At 48.2% G+C, this 19,870-nt stretch overlaps 1 protein-coding gene across 1 annotated transcript in view; it reads right to left on the reverse strand.

Annotated features, from left to right (window-relative positions):
• LOC116940828 (glutaminase kidney isoform, mitochondrial-like) overlaps positions 1–19,551 on the reverse strand; it is a 43,776-nt gene extending 24,225 nt beyond the window's left edge. The window contains exons 1-6 of the mRNA XM_032951054.2: positions 19,088–19,551; positions 11,901–11,997; positions 11,084–11,205; positions 8,131–8,260; positions 5,951–6,030; positions 562–725 (exon numbers count right to left, since the gene is read on the reverse strand). Coding sequence (XP_032806945.1) covers positions 562–725; positions 5,951–6,030; positions 8,131–8,260; positions 11,084–11,205; positions 11,901–11,997; positions 19,088–19,326 — 832 coding nt within the window. The 5' untranslated portion in view covers positions 19,327–19,551. The remainder of the gene's footprint in view (positions 1–561; positions 726–5,950; positions 6,031–8,130; positions 8,261–11,083; positions 11,206–11,900; positions 11,998–19,087) is intronic.
• Positions 19,552–19,870: the final 319 nt, after the last annotated feature.

The raw sequence follows: 19,870 nt of genomic DNA on the forward strand, positions 1-19,870 counted from the left end.
GGATATCGCGAGAATCGTAAAGTCACGGCAACGGTCAATGTGTGCATGTCGAACTTAGTTCGCGCCACACGTAGCCAACCGTGCTAATTGGAGGTGCGGCGGGGAAGGACAACAAACTGAAACTCGAAACAAAAGTCACAGGGTATCGTGAAAAAGGGCATCGTTGAAACTCTGGTTGCCACGCGGTGCATATACAGGGTGCTTAAAAACAATGTTAACACTTACATGGGACGATCGTTTTTCATGTAATAAGAACGGGTAATACACTGAAACATGATAACAAATGTACGTTAATAGCTTCAAAAAGTCAAAGAGTCTCCATTATTCCGCCACCGTTGTCAACACGTGGCCTGGAGTCTTCTCCAGGTAGTCTGCAGAGCCCCGGTATTGTTGCAAACTCTCGGAAGCGTTCACATTTTTTTGACGCACCCTGCACGTACAAACTTCTTTTGCACCGTACGAAGGCAACCACGCAAACAAAAAACGTTACACGGTATCGGACAAAAAAAAAACATTCAATCGCGGCAACTGCGGTTGCCACGCTGGGTGTCGGGCCCTTACTGTCCTCGTTGAGCGAGAGGGTGTTGAAGCGCAGTCCGCTCGGCTCCTTGCCCACGTATCGGTGCACGTGCTGCGTGCCCAGCTCGTTGGCAGCCACAGAGTAGACAAGAGGCTTCACGCACGACTGCAGGCAGAAGGGCAACTTGGTGTCGCCCGCCGAGTGCCTGGCGGACGCGCGAGAGATCCTAGATTTAAAGCTTTCGTGACTGCAAGGATCCATACTCTTAGGTTCTATTGGGTAAAGTCACGTAGGTAAAAAATAAAATAACAAAAATCACGACGTTTCGGCCACAACACAAGCGGCCTTCATCAGGTGAAGGGACGAGACTGTCTGGAGGACAGCCCTGGAGTGAAAAAAGAGATCCCCCGTTTACGAAGACCCCGAGCCATAAACGGCGCTGATGCATGCACTGTCTTTGCACTGTTGCCGTTCTCTGGGTCTGACAATGGTGAGACGACAAAGAAGGCTGTCTGGTGTCGGCCAATCAGTGGCAAAGACACTGCATATTCTGTCAGAGCAGTTTTGTTCGCACGTTTTACCCACAAGCACTTGTGGTTAATGCAGAATTTATTCGTTGCAAAAAGGTATTTATTTGGTGTTTGAACATATTAACCTAACTCCTGTTTCATTGCCAGAAAGGGTAAAACCTATTCTTATTTTTCAATCTTTGATACTGGCCAAAAAAACAATGTTCCATAGCCAAAGACGAATTTGTCCTCACAGCCCAGGGATCAGCTGTCGGCGCTGGTTGGGTGTAGCTGCCAGATTATGGTCCGAATCAGCCATCACAAAGAGTTAATACCGTTTTACATTTTACTGGTAGGAAACGTAGTGGACTAGAAGCCCAACCGGGATTAAGTCACAGGAGGCAGGGGATTAATTGTGTATGTCTGTGGATGTCCGTCCACGTGTATCCGGACACCCGGATATATAACAAATGTGCTCCTAGTGGGCATTACCAGTAGGAAACGTAGTGGACTGGAAGCCCAACCGGGATTAATTCACAGGAGGCAGGGGATTAATTGTGTATGTCTGTGGATGTCTGTCCACGTGTATCCGGAAACCCGGATAAAATGGGAGGGGTGGGGCTGGGTGGAGAGGGGAGGGTGGGGAGGGGCTGGGGAGGGTGGGGAAGGGAGGGGCTGGGTGGGGAAGGGCTGGGTGGGGAGGGTGGGGCTGGGTGGGGAGGGTGGGGGGTGGGACTGGGTGGGAGGGGTGGGACTGGGTGGGGAGGGGCTGGTCACCCCGTGGTGCCCTTATAAAACTCAACATTTAACCTACTCACGCCGGCTTGTGCCCGCCCTCACAGTCGGGCATATTTGCGGAATACACCACGCCAACGTGACACTTTTTTTTGCTGATTGGCCGTGTCAGGTGGTGGAGGGTTACGACACATTTATAAATAACGCGATCTAACCCAAAAACCTTTATTATGGACCACGCCACCGTTTACCCCGGCCATTGACCGAGCAACCCAACGTTCCTACCAGCTCCCTCCGCAGGAACGTGTTTTTGTGTTTAGTTTGTTGTCCTTCCCCCCCCCCGCCACACCTCCGATTATCACGGCTGGCTGCGTTCGGTGCAAAAGGAGTCCAACGCGTACACATTGATGGCTGTCGTGACGTGACAATTCTCGCCATATCCGTTTGCCTAAGCTCCGCAACTGCGCGAAACACAATTGCATAGCCTGGCTTTTGCGCTTTTGGCGTACGTCAAGTACGAACAGACATTGCTGAAAGGTTAGCAGCTGCAGTTCGCTCGACGTAAACCTCGCGATAACTCTTGCGAGCGATTACAACTTTACAATCCGCAACGCTTCTGGCGCGCTCACACGGGCGCATGCCGGTGGCACGAGTCGCTACTGGCAGCCGCGAGTGAGCGTCGCCAAAGTCGAAGTTTCTAGGGCGGGGGGCCCAGTTCTTTTTTTTTGTTGTTCACAGGATGACCCGCCGTTGACCGCCTAGAAAAAAAGGTGGCACCCGTTTTTTGTTTTTTTTAAACTCGCCAAAAGGATTGGCGGGGCTCTAGGTGACCGAAGGATCGAACTCGCAAGCCTTCTTGCTGTGAGTTTGAACATTTCAGCCAAACAGCCACAATAAATTCTTGGCTTCGGAGCGTTGAAACATGACTGGCATCTATTATATTTACCCCGCACACTATTAGCGAACACCGAAGTTAATAATCTTTGGTGCTGGGTGAGTTGTCAGTAATCGGTATATGCCAAAACATGATGTTATCTAACAGAGATAATGTGTCCCACACGGTAGAGTAACCATAATTCTGTGTTTGACAGGAACCCTCACTGTTGGCACGCTGTATATGATGCAAAAGTCAAGATTCACAAACACATTTGTTGCCCAATAGCTAACATTACTTGGCTCCTATGCTGCCTGAACGGTCATGTGCTAAGCTTAAACGCGCAGGCACACTCGCATGCACACGCACACGGACACACACGCTCACTTGTAGCATCGAATAACAAATATTTCCATTGTAATTGCCGTTGGCATTTACTGGCTCATTAATATTGCAGTGGGCTGCGTGGAGGCGCGGCGAGTGGTGAGTGCACTCAACCGTGAACCTGGTGACCTGAGTTCGATTCCTGGCCACGGATAACATCAGTGGAGTGTGATATCTGAACTGAACCTGGACCTCTCAGATTCACCAACCTGACCTGACCAGCACGGTGAAGTATGGTCAAATAACCCCCTTGACCCAAAAGGCATGGGGAGGCCCTCAATCAGCAATGGATTGACAAAAGAGCCGTACATGTAGGTGCAGTGAAACTCCTACTGCAGGTTTCCCCCGCTCTATGCGAGTTTTTCATTGTGCCATTCCTCGCTGTAAATGCGGCTTACCGATGATTTCTACCCAAAATTCGCTAGATGCGGTTTGAATTCAGTCACGTGCGGCTATGCGGCCGGATGTGGGACAAGATTGTGGTGTGTAGTGTGTGTACTGTGTATGTACTGTGTGTAATACTGTGTGTACTACTGTGTGTACTGTGTGTGTACTGTGTGTGTACTGTTTGTACTGTGTGTGTACTGTGTGTACTATGTGTGTGTTGTGTGTACTGTGTGTAATGTGTACACACACAGTACACACACAGTGTATTGTGTGTGTACTGTGTGTGTGTATTGTGTGTACTGTGTGTGTACTGTGTGTGTATTGTGTGTGTACTGTGTGAACTTTGTGTGTACTGTGTGTGTATTGTGTGTGTACTGTGTGTGTACTGTGTATTGTGTGTGTACTGTGTGTGTACTGTGTGTGTGTATTGTGTGTACTGTGTGTGTACTGTGTGTGTACTGTGTGTGTGTATTGTGTGTACTGTGTGTGTATTGTGTGTACTGTGTGTGTACTGTGTGTGTATTGTGTGTGTACTGTGTGTACTGTGTGTGTACTGTGTGTGTATTGTGTGTACTGTGTGTGTACTGTGTGTGTGTATTGTGTGTACTGTGTGTGTACTGTGTGTACTGTGTGTGTACTGTGTGTGTGTATTGCGTGTACTGTGTGTCAAAAATGTTATAAATTGATTTGCATTTTAATGAGGGAAATAAGTATTTGACCCCCCTCTCAATCAGAAAGATTTCTGGCTCCCAGGTGTCTTTATACAAGCTGAGATTAGGAGCACTCCCTTTAAGAGTGTGCTCCTAATCTCAGCTCGTTACCTGTATAAAAGACACCTGTCCACAGAAGCAATCAATCAATCAATCAGATTCCAAACTCTCCACCATGGCCAAGACCAAAGAGCTCTCCAAGGATGTCAGGGACAAGATTGTAGACCTACACAAGGCTGGAATGGGCTACAAGACCATTGCCAAGCAGCTTGATGAGAAGGTGACAACAGTGCGATTATTCGCAAATGGAAGAAACACAAAAGAACTGTCAAACTCCCTAGGCCTGGGGCTCCATGCAAGATCTCACCTCGTGGAGTTGCAATGATAATGAGAACGGTGAGGAATCAGCCCAGAACTACACGGGAGGATCTTGTCAATGATCTCAAGGCAGCTGGGACGATAGTCACCAAGAAAACAATTGGTAACACACAACGCCGTGGACTGAAATCCTGCAGCGCCCGCAAGGGCCCCCTGCTCAAGAAAGCACATATACATGCCCGTCTGAAGTTTGCTAATGAACATCTTAATGATTCAGAGGACAACTGGGTGAAAGTGTTGTGGTCAGATGAGACCAAAATGGAGCTCTTTGGCATCAACTCAACTCGCCGTGTTTGGAGGAGGAATGCTGCCTATGACCCCAAGAACACCATCCTCACCGTCAAACATGGAGGTGGAAACAGTATGCTTTGGGGGTGTTTTTCTGCTAAGGGGACAGGACAACTTCACCGCATCAAAGGGACGATGGACGGGGCTATGTACCATCAAATCTTGGGTGAGAACCTCCTTCCCTCAGCCAGGGCCTTGAAAATGGGTCGTGGATGGGTATTCCAGCATGACAATGACCCAAAACACACGGCCAAGGCAACAAAGGAGTGGCTCAAGAAGAAGCACATTAAGGTCCTGGAGTGGCCTAGCCAGTCTACAGACCTTAATCCCATAGAAAATCTGTGGAGGGAGCTGAAGGTTCGAGTTGCCAAACGTCAGCCTCGAAACCTTAATGACTTGGAGAAGATCTGCAAAGAGGAGTGGGACAAAATCCCTCCTGAGATGTGTGCAAACCTGGTGGCCAACTACAAGAAACGTCTGACCTCTGTGATTGCCAACAAGGGTTTTGCCACCAAGTACTAAGTCATGTTTTGCAGAGGGGTCAAATACTTATTTCCCTCATTAAAATGCAAATCAACTTATAACATTTTTGACATGCGTTTTTCTGGATTTTTGTTGTTATTCTGTCTCTCACTGTTCAAATAAACCTACCATTAAAATTATAGACTGATCATTTCTTCGTCAGTGGGCAAACGTACAAAATCAGCAGGGGATCAAATACTTTTTTCCCTCACTGTACTACATCTACTAGTACTACATTAAGCAAGGCAAACCTGTATCTGATTTTACGTGGGAGTTAACTCAGCCCATCATCCGAATAAGTCGATAAAATAAGTGCCACCTTATAGTAAGTCAAAATAGTGGTCATACTTTACTGAGACTGGATCCAATGTGATATTTTCTTGTGGTTTTTCATAGCCACCGATGGTGATGAGCAAGGAGATGCTCTTAAATATGAAGAAGACTTGGAAAACTTAAGAACCATCCTCACTTTTTACATTCACAGCAAAACAAACAATGCATCGAACACATTTTCCTCTGGTTAAATAACGTCCGGTTAAATGTATACATCAGCCATGCCCTGAAGAATTACGGGGAATTTTCAAGTAAAGCGAGGAGGCTTGCTCCTTATCTACAAATAAGTATTTTACATTCAAAACGTCACCTCTGCCCATCCACAGTGCAGATGGAGACACCCCAGAGGTCTTTGCTGAACTTTGCAAGTTGTGGAATATAGTCAGCAACCTGCATCCAGCATGCACGACAACACCCACACACAAAGACGGAGAATACAACAAGAGGTGTCTATGCAGCTTCAGAGAACAAGAAGCACGTCAGTGCCTTGAGCCAACATTGCTTAGATCCTGACTTAAAGAGGTCTGGACAGCCGTAAAAGTCACATTTATAGTTCCCACGAGGCCATAACTGAAGTTTAAACTTAAGTTGTCATCCGGCTCGTAAGTTTCCAAATTTTTTGACAACTCAATTGTTTGGCACAAAATCAGGCTGCAGCCTCGATTTTCCAGGCCGGTCTCACTTCACAGCTGCCCTGAATTCCCTACATGAGAAATATGGCTAAGAGAAATTAAGTCACCCTGTGTGTTACAGTGAGATATGTTGTAGGTGGCAGGAATATTTCGTTAAACATTCAATCAAGCGGTCTTGCTCCTTTAACTCACAGACTCTGAAAAAGTATCACCCAATGGTTTCACAACAGGAGTAACTCAGAACATAATGGAAACGATGCGTAATCTCCTGATCACACTGCATTGCCCTACAACATCAGCCCTTGGAGAAATCGATGCAACTCGGACTCGAGTTGCCTTGAGTTGGCTGTCCCATGGACAGTCAGTAAATGTGTCTCCAGTCCTAAACGACCTTTGGATGGTGCTTATCTTTGTTGGCAGTCCTGATCCAGTGGTGGAAATATACTCTACATTCCTATGGTGGGAACCAGTCTCTCCACATAACAATGTTGCAGAATGATAAGCTGGCCAGGATTTCGGCTCGGAACATTCTATCTGCAAGCAGAGCTCTCAAATAACAGCCACCCGGCCAGGTAATAGTGTGTTCAGCTCTACAAAAATACACACGAACCGCACACGAATACAAATATACATTGAGTCCATCAGCTTCATGGCTTTCCATATCTGGGAATATTTAATTCAATGTGCAGACATAGAACAGAGTTGTGCTAATATTATCCATTTACACATAATGCCCCACAACAACGGACAGTGACTTTGCATGCAATGTTGCTTTTGAGTTGAACTGCATCGTTTAGACGGAGTGCTCTTGCCAATTGCGTCTGGTAACTCAGCAGCATCTGTTTAAGAAACCTGACTCAGCCGACGTCTGCACGAGTCAAAACCAGTGCAAAAGTTTGCTCACTTCAACAAATGCCGCTGGATAATATCGGTCTCGAAAGCCAACGGGCGAGTGGACTAAAACATTTGTGCTTACATGGGGATGCACACACCGTAGTCTCGCTTGACGTAGCTTTACTCACAAGGCTCCACAATGCATGATGAGAGTTTGCGTACCATTTTTCAGGAAGCTTCCGCATTTCTAGGTTTTGGGCCAATTGCTTCACGGGCATTTTGCACGTGGGGAATCGAAGTACGCACTTCCACTTGGCCCACACAGGGAGGAAGGTGGTGGCTCACCTTGCCCCAGGTGAGGAGGGTGGTGGCTCACCTTGCCCCAGGTGAGGAGGGTGGTGGCTCATCTTGTCCCAGGTGAGGAGGGTGGTGGCTGGCTCACCTTGCCCCAGGTGAGGAGCGTGGTGGCTGGCTCACCTTGCCCCAGGTGAGGAGGGTGGTAGCTCACCTTGCCCCAGGTGAGGAGCATGGTGGCTGGCTCACCTTCCCCCAGGTGAGGAGGGTGGTAGCTCACCTTGCCCCAGGTGAGGAGGGTGGTAGCTCACCTTGCCCCAGGTGAGGAGCGTGGTGGCTGGCTCACCTTGCCCCAGGTGAGGAGGGTGGTAGCTCACCTTGCCCCAGGTGAGGAGCGTGGTGGCTGGCTCACCTTGCCCCAGGTGAGGAGGGTGGTAGCTCACCTTGCCCCAGGTGAGGAGCATGGTGGCTGGCTCACCTTGCCCCAGGTGAGGAGCGTGGTAGCTCACCTTGCCCCAGGTGAGGAGGGTGGTAGCTCACCTTGCCCCAGGTGAGGAGGGTGGTAGCTCACCTTCCCCCAGGTGAGGAGGGTGGTAGCTCACCTTCCCCCAGGTGAGGAGCGTGGTGGCTCACCTTTCCCTAGGTGAGGAGGGTGGTAGCTCACCTTGCCCCAGGTGAGGAGCATGGTGGCTGGCTCACCTTGCCCCAGGTGAGGAGGGTGGTAGCTCACCTTCCCCCAGGTGAGCGCCCGCGCATTCTCGTGGATGTTGTCCACCTGCGCCGTGAAGTTCTCAAAGTCGGGGATGACGAACTTGCGGCGGAACGCCTGGGTCAGCAGCACGATGTTGCTGCTCACGCACCTGGGGAGACACGAGGCCTCGTAATCAGGGATTATGACTTACAAATCGATGGGCAGCAGAGTGGACGTCGTTTCCCGCTGTAAGCATAGGATATCGTTGGCACATTCGAGGAGCCTCAGCATGAACCCACAGCCGCAAGAGGGATGAAACAACGGCATCTATTCATCGGTGGATATATATTCTGAAGCTTGCTATGCGTGCATCGGTTTGCTTGTGTGACGATTAGTGCTTTACGTTTTATAAATTTGCGCATCTAATGGATACACGCCACCACTGCAGCCTCGCCATTCAGCACAATGTTAACGACAGAATCGATTCTTCAATCAAAATCTGCACTTGAACTGTAACAATTTATATTCTATTCTTGCGTTCAGGAGCTAAATGACCACGTCGAGGTCCGCTAGCCACAACAGGGCTTCAGGAGAGTCGGTTTAGTTTTGCTATTCCTCAGTTGAAGGAGCGCAGACTATCGTGGTTGACTCCAAGATCCATACTTTGGGTTGCATGGCCACAATCGCACGACCGCGGCTCGTCGTTAATTCATCGAGCCACCAGGATGGGGTTCGCCATTCCGTAAAACTGCAGCAGAACAATCGGCATCGAGTAACCACAACCGTTTAACGACGAGTCGTGCTCTTGGGCATGGTGTTGGGAGTGTTTGTGACCTTTAACGGGTTTGAAAAATCTTGCAGGTTTTTTTTACCCTCACCCCCTCCACCCCCCGCCCGCCCCCCATGGTACGGTGCAGTATAAAAATAGCACATTGGTATAAAATATTAATACTGCACATCAAGCTTTGGGCGCATGCACAAAGACGCACACACGCATACAAATAAAATAATTCCGCTCGTATCCTTCCAGTCCCCGTCGGGGCCATGTACCGTCGTCAAGAAGCTGTTAGAGGGCGGGCTGTGTGACGAGCACCGTTCACCGCCTGGGCTATCTGCGTCGCCCCAGTGCTGATGATCCCACGTCGCGCGAGGCATCGATTACAGCCGAGGGGGAAGGCCGCACCGCATTTAGACGACCAAATGCCACCGACGTGAAATGTGACCAGGAAATTAGCGCACGTCGCCAGGATCGTAACATAATGTGCTGACCAACCATCACATCACCACATCCCACACATGCATACACTCACATACACATGCATATGTACGCAGGCATGAATGTACAAATCCAGTGTATAGCCTAGCTTGTGTCAGGGCTAGTTTTGTTAGTGGCTAATCATTAAGACAAAGTGAGAGGGTACGATAAGAGACAATAGTCATGGATACCCTCGACAAGGAATCAAACTTATTTCGTTCAACTTGCGACGCAACGTGGAGGGTGGGTGGCCAGCACCACGCCCGGCCGCCTTTGTCTCCCTCGTGGCAATATTTTTACACATCGCACCAGGTACTCAATTGAGGCTGAGTCGATCTAGGGGAGGCCGAGGACCGGTTCAGATACTCGTCACTGGTGTTGGCCGCGAGTGGGAATCGAACTGGGGTCTCTGGGTTTCGTAGCGCAAAATTCGCCAAACCTACGTGTTCAACTGATAGCCAAGCACAGAACAATCAGAGCCACGTGGCACCGGCGGGGCATGCACGCCCCCACAAACGCCCAGTGGGCAGCACAAACAACTACCTGGGGTGTGGCTCGCTGCGTGCACCGTGATTGGTCAAACAACTATTTCAGTTTTGCAAACTCTCGTGGCGTGCGGATAAATAAAAATCGGCAAGGGTGACCCCTTGGTCTAGAGCTGCGCTTCGTACGAGAGAAAACACACTCGCGCAGTTAATGCTCGACACTTAGTCCAGTGATTTGTATTCTATAGCAGCGATGTTAATGTATGACAGCATGGGAGCGGAATTTACAAGACCTCGTAAATCCTAACATGCTTATTTTGTTAAGCCATTACACAACAACGCAACGCGATAGGGGGTTTTAACATCACACAGAAGCGTCTACCCATATCTGACGATGGGATACTGGACACTCAGCTTTGAGTTAGACTGCAAAAACAAATGCATGTTGTTGACCTTGGACATTTAACTCAGCGGGACACACAGTAAACACACGTAACGTGTTTTGACCAAGCGGATAAATCACCCCACTAATAATTGTGAAGTGACCAAGGCACGATTGTCACGTGATTGTCTGTTTCTCTCCACAGAGTGTATGTAATTATGCGAATTCCAAAGTCGCTGTGGAATGTGGAAGGTGTCTGCAGACACCCGCATAGAGAACAACAATTTAAATTATTGAAACATCAGATATACGGTTACGCTGTACAGCTCCCTGCTCTGTGTGTGTGAATTGAACTGTGTGTTGTGCGAAGTGATGTCCAATGTTCCTCAGCCTGAGAACATCAACTCACTCCACTTGAGAGTCCGGTTTAATCAGACGGCTGCCCGGATCAAACCCTCGTCCCCAACGGTGCCAGCCCAGCGCTCTGACCTCTCAAGCCATCCGGCCATCTTTATTAACCCTTCTCCATTCCGAGACGTCTGCAAGTCGCAGGGTGCGTGGTGTCCCGTTCACCGCTGAATCTCAGAACGCACAAGCGGCTCAGCGTTACATTATTTAGACAGGCGTAGCGCCGTTGTACTCACCGCAGAGAACTGCAGCGACACGACCGCACTCTACGATAGCTGGCGCCAAACCGTGCCGTGCGCTCTCCCCGCATGGCCTCTTACGGATGACGTGCACGTACGAACGCGTACGTCATCGGAACGGGAGGGGGTTAAATGGAGTCCAGAGCCACCGGACTGCCTGGCGCCCGCACGCACATACTGTGAGTGACGGGACACCTCTCGGTGCGCGGCCGGCGGTGATCACCTCCGGAAGAGCTCCTTGTCCAGGGTGACCCCTTCGGACGCCGTCTTCACCGCTTTGCGCAGCGTCGTCATAGAGTCCCGCAGGCGCGGGTCCGACGGACGTAGCCCGGTGGCCTTGAGGGCCTGAGGGGGACACGGGGACACCGTGGTGGGCGCCGCTCGTACAGACGCTCCCCGCCCCACCCCCGCCCCCGCCGTGTGATACTCACGTTCACCTGAATGGCACGTTCAGGTTATGTTGACCGGAATCACGTTCGCCCATGGCGACAGTGCGTCACATCGACATGCGCAAGCTGACAACCCAGCCAGGCAATGCGACTGTCTGCACTCTCCTTTCATCTCCCTCGCTGCCATCAGTTGGTGTGAAAAACACAGACGCTTTCGACCAGTGGCAAGGTCAAATGGATCACTCTTTACCCAAACGTTGTGATAATGGGTTTTGTATTCATAAAACATTAACCAAAACTGTGGAAGGCTTTAAACACCCATGGGCGAATCATTTCCGCAGAGTCAAATGGAATGATGCACGGATAATAATGTTACGCATGACTTGAACTGCGAGTACTGCTGGTGGGACTGAGTATTGGGAGTACGCCCAAACATTTTGCATGGGGGTGGTTCTGCAACAACTCAACAGATAAATCTGGTCCTTGAAAACCGTTTTTGGGTGGTGTGACTTTGGGACTGGGTCAAGTCGGGGGTCTCCCCCTGTATCTTTATCGCTACGCGTCCAAACAGAGCTCAGTTTGCTCACGTGGGTGAATCTATTCCTCTGACGGCAAATATGCCACTGGGGGTCAGCCGGGGCAGTTACGCACGGTGATGAACTTCACGATGGGTATCTTGTCCTGTCCCTCTGCGATGGTGTCGAACAGCAGGTCCTCCAGCTTGGGCAAAAGACGTGTTCCCCTCTTCCTGGGTGAACAGAAGCACAACAGCAGTGAACTTTGACTGAGCTAGGTTGGTGGGCCGAGTGGCTGGAACACGCGACGCTGACCCAGTTTACCAATGATCCACAATTCTATTCTCCCCAACCCCCCCCTGGAGAGCTGAACTATTCTGATAAATGATGCAAGCAAAAGTCTCGGCTGCAATTAAACAGGAAGTGTAAAAGGTCATCTATAAACAATTACAAATATGTAATAAAAGCACTGAGGTGTGTTATCAGGCTGTGGCCTCTGTTGTTTAACATGATGTCTGAGGTTTCATTTAAAGCTTTCGTGACTGCAGGGATTCATATTCTTAGTTCTTTCGGTAAAGTCACGTAGAAGGGAAACAATAAAATAATAAAAATATAAAACCACAGCAAGAAATGTTCTTGCTGTGGTTTTCACACCTGATGATGATTGCTTGTATTGCAGTCGAAACGTCGTGAGAATTTTATTGTTTTATATTTCTATTATTTTATTGTTTCCCTTCTACGTGACTTTACCGAAAGAACCATGAATATGATGTCTGAGGTTTCACTCCACACGCTGAGAGCATCTTACAGGAACCAAAGCCTCATCTCCACGAGAAACGTCGGATGTCAAGCGAGACAATATGCCATACAGCCCGAATACACTTCGGAGAGCTATCCAGCAGAGCCACAAAAAAGTAAGCAAGTGTGTGTAAATGCACTTAAATATGGAAAGTATCAATTCTCCGTTGACTGTTGGGCATTGCTCTTCTGCTATGGAAATTCCACATTTCTAAGGCGAAGGCCAATTTGTTCATAGGACAGTCAGCATTTAATTCTCACAAAGCCGTACTCATTTAATTGATGTATTTTCCAATTGTGTCCTTCCAACAACTAATGAATTCTGTTCAGCGAATTTGTAAATAACTTTCGTTTTGCTCAAACTTCACATTCGCCAAAATTTGGAGCCTTCTTCGTAAAATTCTTCAATAAATTTCCTGCAATTAATATCCATTAATACCCATTAACTGCCGTGATCAAATAATGTTCATCAGCAATATCCGTGCGAAATTAGTGGAAATGAGTGGAATTGTATTTGGAAGCATGACTCTGCATCCGATTCCAAATTTAGCGCAACAAAATCTATTTTCGAATGCGTCCGTGGAATTTCCACTCTTGAATTTTCCACCCCCAGCAGAGCATCGTTTCATGTCGAACCGGGCGACTCAAGGGCCAGACGAATGTCCGGTCGATCGCGGCGGCTTGTGGAACATTGTCACCAAAGCTCCGGGCAACGTGGAATAGCAGACAGGACAGCCATTGTGTATTTCCAGCCAGGTAATTGCCGGTTACATTGGCAGTGACTGGGTGTCAAGATGTCTATTTATTAAAAAAAAAATTTGGTCATCCAATTCATTGTGTGAGATTACATCTTTGTAGGTTGATGCTATTAAAAAAAGTATTGAATTGCACTGTAATCTTCCGTTGTACTGTGATTGTGGTCAGAGTTTTGGTTGCACATTAAAACAAATGCATCAGATAGACAAGTCCACTCTCAGTGCGCTAGATTATCTATCAGCAATAAGAAGTATACTCATCATAAACCAATCTGATAAGCTCACTCAGATACGATGCCTTGTATGCTACTGCATAGGTTCTCACGGTTGTGCAATGTAGCTCCAAGCTGAAATGTAGCATAATTCAGTAAAACTCATGCTAATAGATATTAAAGGTTGAACAATTTTATCCATTTAGTGTAGTATATACAACATGTCGCGTATAAACAAACCCTTAAAATGAACATTAAGCGTGTTATATTTATTACGATTTTTTTTTCATTTTACGATAGACGTTTGAAAGTGTCTACCAATAGCACAGACAGACAGATGTGGGTTTGAGTCTGATGAGTCCCCAGACCCTTGCTGTAAAAAAGAGGGATGTGATTGGTGGGCTGGGTACATAGTGGCTTCACATTACACACTGGGCCATGTGTGGCCATGCTAGAGTTACTTTACAGCGCATCACTGCAGGCAATTTATAGCCATCAGTGCAGCCTGTTGCACAGCCTTCCAAAGCATGCCACGTGCACTCAAAGTCAAGGCCAACCTCTGCTGTCTTGTGAATGTCACCAAAGTGTGCCCGCAACACAAAACATTGGTAACAACACTCCTTCGCTTACCCAAGAAAGCCTCGCTAAATCTAAAAACGTTCTTACATTGGGATCATTGGCCGATTCCTTGATTAGTGTTAAACGTGCATATTGCATCATTTATCAATTTAGATTTAAACAATCCTCAATTGTGTTGTTAAAATTTATTAAAGTCAAAGATTTTAAGAAGCATTGGGGCGATGCTCATCTCCACAGGTGGCCCAAAGCCAGTGGTGAAAATTCCCAATTCCTATGACAGACACCGTTATCTCCATAAAACAGGTTTTGGATTAGATCGTATAAAAATAACTGTGTCGTTAAACCCGCCACCACCCGATACAGCCAATTAGTACGGCTTGTCAGGTAAACAAAACATGCCAATTCGTTACTAGTTTAGCACACCGGTGTGTTGGAGAGTAAACCCACAACATTTACAATTTGAGTACGAGGTTTCGCTGGTAATTACAACCAGCAGCATCAGGCGACAGCCAGACTTGTGGATAAATCCTCATGTTTCGGTCTTAGAGGGATAAATATGTCGTCAATTTTGAGCAAATCCTACCCACGCTATCCTACACTGCTATCTCCATCATGCAACTGCTGCCTCTCATATCGGTGCATATTATATCCAACACTGAGGAATCATAGATTAAAAGTTTACCCCTGACTGGGATTTGACTTCACAACCTTCTGATTGTGAGTCAAGTGCACTCAACCAGTGCCACAAAACAGCTGGATAAATGTAATACTCCTGCATTAGATATTTAAAGAGGGATTTTGAGTCCATGAAAAAAAATGCCATTAAAAAAATAAAAAAATAGGCAGACAATATATCTCCACACATCTGTCCCATCACGCAAAAGACAAAAGTATTCTTTACACTTCCCAGTACCCACTGTGTGTCAAAGCCCGTCCACAGTCCGTTCATGTGCTGCTGTGGTTGTGCATTCCCAGAGGGGCCTTGTGGTTGATGGGAAACTTTGGGGCTTTTTTGGTGTGGATGGACAGATATTGTCATATAAACAGTCTGCTGAATTATTTTGTTATATTCTCCACAATGACGACCATGACACTTTTGTGCAAAGATGTTTTGACTGCATTTATAGAGGTAATGAGTAAAAAGAAGTGTAACTACTTCGTTGACTTACGTCAGGTGAAGATTTCAACATGTTTTTACTGTTTAAACAGTATTCTGTGTAAGATTTGGTACAGTTAATCGACAGACATTGGAGTACACATTCAATTGTCATCATACACCAAGCATGTCCCAATTGGTCTCCGAGTGATTCATGTCTTGGTGGAGATGCTCGGCTGACTTTTCCAACTCCATCGACTCGGGTGTCTGGTTACATCTCGTGTGACTACTCAGGAATCCAGGATCTCAACGGTGTTGGATCAGCAGTCCAGCTTGGGCAAACATTTTTTAAAGTACTGTACAGTGAAACTCCTTGTAACAGAGGCATGGATTTCCAATACTTGTATTATCAGGGCACCCAATCGATTTGTGTAAAATCATGTTGCCTATGAGTGGATACTTCATACTCGCCATCTACAGATAGGAGGAGTAACTGAGAAGTGTTGGTAAACTCTTCCCATCATCCGTGGGTAAGTCACCCAGAAGTGGTCGCTGACACATTCTCACTTCATCCTATTATGCGAGCCTTTGTGAAAAGAAAAAGGGGTGATCCTGAAGTGGTGTAAAATTCAATCGATTATCCGTGTTTACCCGTGCCACACTGGGCATTATTGCACAGACAACAATGTGGATAATAGGATCTACCCCTAGAGCCCTCCACATCAAATCGGATAAAAGGAGTTTCGCTGTGAATGGCTAGGATATATCCCAGGTGAAATAGCCACAGGGTCAACTCAGCCCCGAGATTGCCATCATCACCATCATTCTGTTATCTCCGTTTATCCGAGGACAACCGCACAGATAGTAGAAATGATTCCCTGGTAAACACAGGTAATAGGATCCGTCAATCGTGCCCTCCACATCATCGTTCTAACGACAATTTCTGAATATGATGCTCAACACTGGTGGCCAAAGCTGCGTCCATCTGCTCTGAGATGTTAGTGTGGGCTTGCGACTCTATATTTATTTTAGAAATTGAGAAAATAAACGGTTTACTAAACATGCTCCACTTGACATCACTCCACACAGCACTAGTGGGCAGCACTCCAAGGTGGGCAGCGCTCCAAGGTAGACAGCCAAGGGCACGCTGCACAAATAATACGAGCGAGAAGTGTGTATCCATACCGTGGAAAAGCAATGACCCATTATGTATCCGTGAGGACGTGTTGCTTGTCCTTTAATCTGAACCACCACCAAGTCCCATCCTGTCCAATTTCTTCTTCTTCTTCTGTTGGCAGGGCTGGCTTCCAGCAGTGCCTATCTTCAGTATCTCTTTAGTCATGTGGAGCATCTGATGTTCGTGGTGCTGTGCTTCGAGTGCTTGTCTCACAACAGCAAGGTGGGAAGTTTCAATCCCAGGTTGGAGGGGTCAACTCATCACTCTGGAGTCACCGTTACTTTGTGCAGTCAGGTGTGGTTGCTTCATGCAAACTGCCCCCCAACAGTTGGGCTAAGACACTGGCTCTGCCATAGGAATGTGGAATTTCCAGTACTCGAAATGGTAAACCGACAGGCATGCGCCATTCAATGCTTGTGTGGGCACTGGGACATATCACAAAGTGGTCTGAATGAGGCATGACAAAAGAAAATCCATGCACACTTTATAATTATTAAAACGATCCATTTTTAGACTGGCTGTGTGCCCTGCTTCCATAACTAATCAAACATAACGATGGGAATAGATAGGGACCCATGTGGTCGTGCACACAAGATTGCCAGCTGGGCTATACAGAGTGGGCAGCAAAAACACATTCAACTGCAATCACATTAAAGTGATCTGCACAAATGTACCAGTCAGATGAATTCAATATCCATCCATAATTTCACCAGATGAGTCAGAGCTGTACATTTAAAGCATGGTCCTGATCCAAAGGGCATTGGGTTATGCTCTCAATTGAAGGGCATGAGCTGCAGTGGGCATGCCACATTCCCATGTTGACGGCAACTCGAATGTGTCCATTGGAAAGAGCTCTTTAGCATGGTCTCTGTTACTCCGATGTTGCCAGAATGCTTCTGCCAGACTGGGTGCATTTTGAGAGGACACATGTAGTGGGGGGAAACTCGTTAACACGTGGTGCCAGGGTAGACCCTGGACCCCCGGGCCGTGTATGGCCCGTTGGGCTTTTTAATCCGGCCCGCCGAACTTGTCCAAATATTATTATTAAATTAAATTTTACCTTTCTCCTGTAATGCCCCCATTTCCCCATTAGATAGCGCACTTTGACCGGGAGTTACGACATGTTTTTGTATTGTTCATGTTCGTGCAATTTGTTAAATTGCCTTGCAAATAAATGCTTTGCTACCTGTTAAAGGCCAAATCCTTTCATGTAATGATTTTTACATGTCATTTATATGAGTTCACACAAACACTCCATCCATCTGTTCCTGGCCCGGCCCCTCTTGTCAAATTTTAGAACCCATTGTGGCCCGTGAGTCAAAAAATGTGCCCACCTCTTCCCTGGCGTCATGGATAATGCACATCACACTCGCCCAGGGATCGGCAACCTCATGCCGGGGCTCTTTGCCTTCCCCCTTGCGGCTCGTTGGCTGCCCCTTTACGGGAAGGTGTTTACAAAAAAAAAACCGTGAATCTTAGAACGTAATTTAACGCAAAAATAATGGATTAAAAATGGCAGGGAATGGGTCACTGTCTCGGTGACAAAAAAAGTGACCTGTGAAACTGCATTGTTAAAGAATAACTAAATGGAGAAAAAAAAACCTATTTCGTTTATTTAAGTCACAATGTGTATTCGTCATCTCCGGTATGCCTGCTGCTCGCTATGTTCGTGTTCAAGTGGCTGTGCGTGCGATACGGCTCTCAAACTATTTTGGTCAAAGACAAAAACAAAAACACGTGGCTCTTCTTTGAAAGGTTACCCCACCCCTGCGCTAGCCCGAGCGAATTCCTCATACACCAGCTGCACTTCACACTGTCGATTTTTTTTTAATCTCCCCGACAGAGTCGTGAAAACTGCTGGAGCTAGTGACGTTAAGGGCTCACGCATTAAGGTCAGCACGGCTACATTCGTATTGCACCGCCCCCCTCCACTTTGGCAATATTTACAACGTTTTATTTCAGAGCGAGTTGACCTTTAAGGATGTCCAGCCCGGTACAAATCGTGCGATCGCGTGCCACACACTGACGCTCATCACAGACCAAGGTCATCCGGGTTCGTAGCGCGGTGCGTAAACTGCTGCGCCACTGATCCCACCGAATCACCCACTCGCACCTGCGGGTCGGCTGCATTAATAAACAACGCAATCTCGTTTCCCCTTAGTTTGCCCAAGTAAAATAGTGTGAACTAAGGGGCAATTACAAGCAAGGAACTGTGTGTGTGGAACAAGCCTCTGGTCTATTTCTTTGGCTTGAAGCTCATGATTCAAGCCTAGGCTCTGTGCAGTGGCGACTCGGGACCTTTTGACATTTGGACAGAATGAGCTCCGATATCCCCACGTCATCTCAGGCATGATGAACGATCGGGTTGGAGGATTCTTTATTTTCGTGGGCTAAAGTAACCACTGCGCCCACTGATTTTCATTGAGCCTCGACACAAGACGGCTGCGTCATGAGGCCGACTTTTTTTTTACGTTCGATTGCAGCTCACGGCCACCATCAGTGGCGAGTGATACCTGAACCGGTCCCAAATCTTCTCCGCTGCACCAACCCGCATTGTCCACCGTGGCGAAGTATGGTCAGACAACGTACACGTTATGGGGAGGCCTTCACCAAACAGTCGATTGACCACAGGCTGCCGCTGATGTTACTGTTTATAACGTGCGCGCACACACACACACAGACACACAGACGTCACCCGCCACTCACGTATCGCGGGGCCGTGCTGCCGAGCTGGGCTGCAGCGTTGCGAGGCTCAGTGGCGACGGCTCGGCCTTGCCCAGCTCCAGCCGTGAGCCCGTGGCCACGCTCCGCCGGCACGAGAACCTCCCGAGGCCGACTGCCGCGGTGGCCGCCCGACCACAGCCGGGAGCCAGAGTCTGCGACATCGACCGCAGCAGATGCTTGCCCAGCGCCGGCCGGCGCGAGATGCCCGAAGCGGTCTGCATCGTGCCGCGTGCTGTTCAATGTATCTCCGGCTAGCTGCTGCCCACCGCCGCGTTGTGTTATCGTCGCTTTATGCTGCTGCTGCAGTCGTCCCTGATGCCTGCCGCGAGATGAGATAAAGCGAAGTGGAGGGAAGGAAAACACGTGGCGGTGTCACAAGACGCAGCAGCAGCAGCGATATAACGGTGCTGAGGTTGGCGGCCACGTGTGCGGGACTGTATATCCACAGCCCCGCCCATTTGTGATGTAGCCCCCGCCCACTGATGATATAGCCCCACCCACTGGGTGAAACAGACTCGCCCACGAGATGTATATCCCCGCCCATTCGTGGTGTAGCCCCCGCCCATTAGTGATATAGCCCCGCCCACTTGTGGTATTGCCCCCGCACATTGGTGGTGTAGCCCCGCCCACTAGTGGTGTATCCCCGCCCGTTGGTTGTGTAACCCCGCCCACTATGGGTGTAGCCCCGCCCACTGAGGCAGTGTTATAGAGAGACAATAGTTGAGTTTCTTACCGAAGGAAAGTTTAAATTTGGTCGGACGTTTG

Source organism: Petromyzon marinus, chromosome 10 (genome assembly GCF_048934315.1).
Source record: "Petromyzon marinus isolate PM22_M1 ecotype Great Lakes invasive population chromosome 10, UKy_Petmar_22M1.pri1.0, whole genome shotgun sequence".
Classification (NCBI taxonomy): Eukaryota; Metazoa; Chordata; class Hyperoartia; order Petromyzontiformes; family Petromyzontidae; genus Petromyzon; species Petromyzon marinus.